This window comes from Pomacea canaliculata, linkage group LG10, assembly GCF_003073045.1.
Source record: "Pomacea canaliculata isolate SZHN2017 linkage group LG10, ASM307304v1, whole genome shotgun sequence".
NCBI classification, from domain to species: domain Eukaryota; kingdom Metazoa; phylum Mollusca; class Gastropoda; order Architaenioglossa; family Ampullariidae; genus Pomacea; species Pomacea canaliculata.
In genome coordinates, this window is record NC_037599.1 from 2,027,901 (window position 1) to 2,033,900 (window position 6,000).

Here is a 6,000-nt window from a genome sequence, read left to right on the forward strand (position 1 = left end):
TCTTAGCTCTCATCACCACCACCTTCACGTGGCAGTAGTTGGGGACTGGGGACACCTGCCAGGTGTGCGACGCTCAGGTAGCTGGAGGACGCGAGTTGTGGGGGAAGGCTGTTATCAGGTGACCCCAGTTTCGCAGACCTCTCTGCACGCAACCTGCTGTGTCTAGGGTCTGAGCATGACGAAATCCAAGCTAGCCCGGATGTCGAACATGAACTATTAGTAGCCTCAGACATTTTATTCGAGGATTTTTGTAGGGGAGAGGAAGGAAGGCAGATGGGGTAAGGAGTCAAAATGGATGAATGTTGCAGCTTGTAAATTAAAAGCCAGTTTTTCGTATTCGAAGGTCTTACAGCTAAAGAAAAAAAGAGGGAGGGGTTAGGATGAACATGGTCTGCTAGCGTTATAACAAAGGTATAGTAAGGAGCTGGATGAGTGCAATCTCCACCCTGCAGACACTGAGTAATCTGTATGTGGATATGGCCAGGCTTGATGATTGATGGTGTTGTATCTTGTAACACGTAACAGAGCTGTAGTGCACCTACTGCCTTGTGTAAGTCTGAGAAAGCTTGATGCCGACAGTCATGCCAGCTGATCCAAGAATGTAAGATAATGTAATGTTTCATAGAGACGATATTTTTCTCCACGATGTTTCGGCGCTGACATGATTTACGCATGCGCGAACATCCTGACAGTCAACCCTTGACTACAAGTGAGCGCTCAGTCATCCTCCAGTGCACAAACCCTAGTCCTAAACACCTGAATGTCTCTGCTCACTTGTCGGTTGTAGTTTACCAGTTAAAACATCCACACAAGCACACGTTCACGCCGTCCACTTTTCACAGGTAGCTTGTGTCTCTGTCGCCAGGTGTCGCGGCATGGTGGGCCACTGCAAGGTGCTGCATCGGGACACCGGGTACGGCTTTGCGGACCCCTACTTCATCTTCCCGACGCTGAAGGACCTGGTGATGCACTACCATCGCACGTCGCTAGCCGAGCACAACAATGACCTGGACATTCGCCTGCTGTACCCTGTGCGGGGCCCGGCCCCACCGCAGCCCCACAATGACGTGTATCTGCGCATGCAGCAACAGTAGTAGTCCAGACTGCCTCGGACCACTCCCCAGCCCCGACAATCTTCCCAGCATGGATGTCATCGTTGCTGGCGGGAGGAGTGGGAGAGGAGGCTGCAGCGGTGTGTGTGTGTGGTGCGTGCGTGCGTGTGTGACTTACGGTGGTGCCAGCTGTGCTCACCCATCCAGACCAAACTGTATCGGCCACATGCATGGATGGACAGACATTCTGCTTTGGCGATCCCCACTTGCAAGAGGACTGTACCACAGGGTCTGCAGTGTGGATGGTGATAATCGTCCTTATTTTTATTATTTTCTTTCAATCTCTCGGAGTGTTTAGCGTCCTTCAAGACCGCTAGAGGAAAACATTATATCTTCACACCCTTTGTCTTTCTTCAGGAAAGGAGTGTTTGGCCTTGTACGATTCTCATCTTCGTTGACTACCCTGAGCAACGGTATCTGCACCAAAGTACAGCTCGAAATGATCGAAGTGTTTACGTTATAAACATGTGTCGCAAAGGCTGATCCATCCTTTCCCCCCCTGGACTCAAGTGAATGCTGGGTAATGGACCAAATCAGTGGGTTTCTGTTGCAGGAAAGAAAGTTGAGGGTGCACGGGTGTAAAGGTGGTAGGCGCGGAGAAAGAACAGTCAACCAGCGTTGTTCTCTTGCAATTTTTTTTTTTACACACGCGAGTGAATACTGGTGAAACTTGTTAAAACGAGTGTTTTGTGAGTGGCGCGGAGAAATAGTGTGTGGCAACGAAAGTGTACCATTGGTTTACATTCGTCAGACTGGACGTGTAGATGCTTTTTTTTTCTTAACCCCACCCCTTCCCTCCAGTTTTGTAAGAGACAAGTGTGTTGGGAGGTGTGCGTATAAATAATAATTGGAGGTGGGTGGCCTGGAGACGTTTTGTGTCTGTGAGTGCGATCAGCTGAGCTGCAATCAGACTTGCAGTGATGTTCAATAGACAAGGAGATCGCCAGCATTGGAAATATATTCGCGAGCTGCTTCAGCAGGAGAAACACAGCAAGAACAGCAGCGCAAAGAACTGAAGCTTAGGCCGGCCAGCCAGCCAGCCAGCCTCGCGTCTCTAAAAGACTCGGGAAGCAGCTTAAGACACAAGTCACACCCGGCCTTGCCAGGCCCACAGAGACGGGAAGTGCGTGTTGGTCCTGTCCAACACCCTTTTGAAGGCTTGTTCGAGGTCACTGTTTAAACGGGTACTTGTAATGATTTGTTTTGAGTCGCTATAATCGTTCCCCTGTATCCAACCTCCCTCACCCTCCAACGCTGTGCCCCACCCCTTTGTCCACCCCCTTGCCTTCCTCATGCCCTTGGTGCTTTTTTCAGTCCCCTACCCACACCCCAAGAGTCTTGAACTATTTGTATCTTGCTGGCAGGTTGTCTGCAAACTCTACTACTAGTGACTGCAAAATGGCAAACACGCATGTCTGGGTTGGTCACACTTGACAAAGCAGGCCTGGGAGCTGCTTGAACTTGTGGCTCTTGCACAGCACCTGGGGTGTTGCACACGTGAGGGGGAGGGGAAGATGGTTGTCTGCTCGTGCCGCCGCCGTGCAGTTAGTCTTGAGCAGTCATGGAATGTTGTAGAATTTTGTGGAGATACCGTCGGCGGAGACGAGCAGCTGAAAAAAATAGTTTTGTCCGTACTTCCTGATTCTCTCGTTGTGCAGAGAGATGGCCTTCATTGGCTGCTGGCTTCTCACAATTTGTTGACTGTGTGCATGTGTGTGTGCGTGACACCTACACTATAACACACGAAAGTTGTAGGTTACTTCGTGCTCATTTGGAGGCCATATTCTCTTCTTCCACATGTTCCTTCAGATGGAACGGTACATGCGCGTGCATCTTACGCGCTCTCCGGTGAGTTATTTTTCATGTTTTATATGGCGAACGGCCAGCCCGACTACAAGGAGAACTGCTGGAAGTGGATAGAGGTGGTGTTGGGAACTGGCAGGCAGCACAGGGCTTGTGCAGTGGGCCACTTCGTGGTCAGCCCGACTCCCACCCTGCCCCTCAACCCCCTCTCGGCAGTGGGTGTAGGGTACACAAGCTTCGGGGCTGGTAGGGGAGTGTGTCTCGAGCTTGGGGACATTTTCCCACAACAGTGCACGCTCACACAATCCTGAGACACCAACATTCTCTCAAGTGCAAGTCGAGAGGGGAGGTTGGCGCATGCTGTGCTCCGCAGTTCGTCCATAATGCCTTTAATCGTATATGTAGGTAACAATTGTGGTTTACCGTCCATCAGCCTCTTATCCAAGGCTCAGGTACGTCTCAGAGCAGAGGCACACCCCACCCCTTCTCTCTCTCTCCTCATCATGCGGTAGATAAAATCGGTCTTCCCACAAGACTTGTAGAAAAAACTAGGATGTCCACACACTTCTTGGCATCATCGCTCCTGGGGACAGAGTCTGTGAGGGTCACAGTCGAGTGGTGCAACAAACCGCCGGCTTGAAACCTTGATGGACACGGAGCATCCACCCGACACCTCATCCCGGGGAATCTATCGATTGATACTCTCATTTTACAATTTTGCACGGGAAGTTTAACAGCCACCATCCCCTTCTACCAGCACTTATTGTTTGCAACAAAAAAGGGGAGGCTGTTTTCTATTTGAGGCGATTTAATTTTGGGTTTTTTTCCCCCTCTTCCCTGTTTTCTTTCATCTTTTTATCATAATGTCCGGTTAGGTGACCGCTGATTATTTTAGGAAGTTTGTCTTCATTTTTTTTTTCCTTCTGCACATTTCGCCACTGAATTCCTGTATCTTGGTAGTTAGGTTTTCAAGAAATTTTATTCGACAAAGTGTCGCAGGATAGGTCCGTCAGTCCCCGGGACAAGCAGTCAGTTACTTGAATCCCACTTCCCATCCCCCCTACGCTTTGTTTTCAAGGGAACACTCGAAATGAGCCAATACTGCTATCAAATTTGCTTAAGATCCTTTTTTGTTGATTAAGCTGTTTCTCCGTAACACCTGGGTAGTCCAATCGACGTAAATACACTTAGTGGTTGTCTCTAGCCAACCTTTGCCCCTGAACCCCCACAACAAGTTATGAGCAGATCTTAGGGTGGCAAGCCCCAGTCGTCAGCGAAACCTTGGGGCCGTCCTCACCCGGGTGTGACGATTTCATGAATTTCTGTAGGAACTGTCGACGTAAGGTCTACTTGGTATCTAGTCAGGTTTCCTTGGTAACTCAGCGCGAGCAGCAGAGGCCTCGAGCGCCCTCGCACGGCAAAGGACCAGTAACCACATTGATATTACGTCACAGTAGCATTCCCTTGTTTTCATTTTACACCTGCATGGAGGGCCATCTTCAGTAATTGTATATTTTGAATGCTTAGTTGTACAAAGAAATCTTCCAAACGTGGCTGTAGTGTGTCAGTGGGGTGAATGCTGGAACTTTCGGTCTCACACTACTGTACTATACTACTTAACCGGTCCTTAACCGCGCGTGCTTTACTTGTGATACATAGGGCATTGTGTGCACGAGCTGTGTGTTTGTGTGCGTGACTGGTGTAAAAACAATCTGCATGCATGTCGACACAGTAGCAGGACATTCTGGCAGCCAGGCAGTCGAGACGACCCTGCTTTTATCGTCTGGCACCAAGGCTTTGGTTTTTGGCGAGGACAAAGGTGGGCGAGTTAGTTTGCCAAGTGTTCTACCCTGGGTAGCTCAGCCATTGCTTAAGTCGACTTTGCCACGTGCGTGTACACAAGGCGCGCGCTGGTACCCGTCTTTCTTTGCACCCTGTTGTCAAAAGGTGGTATCACGGTTGGTCCCATCGATCTTGATAAGAGATTACAAGTTCAGCCGACTGTGGGAGCGGGTAGAGGGGTAGTTGAGGTGAGACATGTGTGCGCATGTCAGTGACGTTTGTTCCTGTCTCCTAGCTTGATGTACGTTCCTGCGGCTGAACTCATTTTTTTTCCCCCAACTATATCTGCCTTGAACTTTCTCAAGCTGTCTTTCTGTCCCCTGCCCCCTGACCTCGAGGTCGAAGTGGACAAATGGTTTGTCCAGTCGCTGCTCATGTCACTTGGCTCGTCCACACCACGGTGCTGTTGAGGTCGTTGTCGATGGCTGCGCCTGTGATCTCGGGTACCTAGCGCTCAACAGAACTTCTTTCAAAGCGCATTTAGCTGGGCTGCCTTACAGAGGGTGGGCGTGTGAGTGCGCGAGTGTGTGTGCTAGTGTGTACAATGGGGTGAGTGAGAGAGTGAAACTTATTTTTTGATGGTGATCGACGGACCTGCATTCACTCGCTGCAGGTCGTCTAGGCCCGTGTCTTTATTTTTTCATATCTTGGGATGTTGATGACTTATTTTCTTGCAATGGTGTGCGAGAAACGAAAATTAACAGTTGCGACCAGAGTATATGTTTCCGTTCTTGCAAAACATTGAAGTAAAACAGAATAAGAAGAGTGTATTGCTGTACATGTAATGATGTAGGTCTATTTGTACAGAACTAAACCGTTGACTACTGAATAAAACACACTTGATGTTAAAGTGCTTGTCTCAGTCTCGCTGTGAAATGTGTGTGCGAGCGTTGATGTGAATAAATTGCAGATGTTGACATCGACAGTGAGCTGTGTCTTGACAGGTGGATCGTTCGCGATCTGAACCTGATTCAGGAGGATCAACGATCATCATACAGGGTGAAAAAGTACCCCACAGTCGTCTGGTCTGCTTGCCAGTCCTTGCTGAGCTCTCGTGTCCAAACAGACTAATAAATATTTGTAAGTGTCCCGTAGTCAGCAGTGACACGTCACTAGAGTACCATCCCCCAAACACAAAATGTATCGAAAAAAACATAAATAGGTCAATAAAAAATATTTCGCTGATGACCTGTATACAGGGGACATCAGCTGCCAGTAAACTAAGAAAAGAGACACCTGCATC

The 6,000-nt window shown here is 49.0% G+C and overlaps 1 protein-coding gene across 1 annotated transcript in view; it reads left to right on the forward strand.

The window, feature by feature from the left end:
- Positions 1-5,607, forward strand: part of LOC112573132 (phosphatidylinositol 3-kinase regulatory subunit alpha-like) — a 116,264-nt gene extending 110,657 nt beyond the window's left edge. The window contains 1 exon segment of the mRNA XM_025253203.1: positions 866-5,607. Within this exon segment, the coding sequence (XP_025108988.1) occupies positions 866-1,094 (229 nt within the window). The 3' untranslated portion in view covers positions 1,095-5,607.
- Positions 5,608-6,000: the final 393 nt, after the last annotated feature.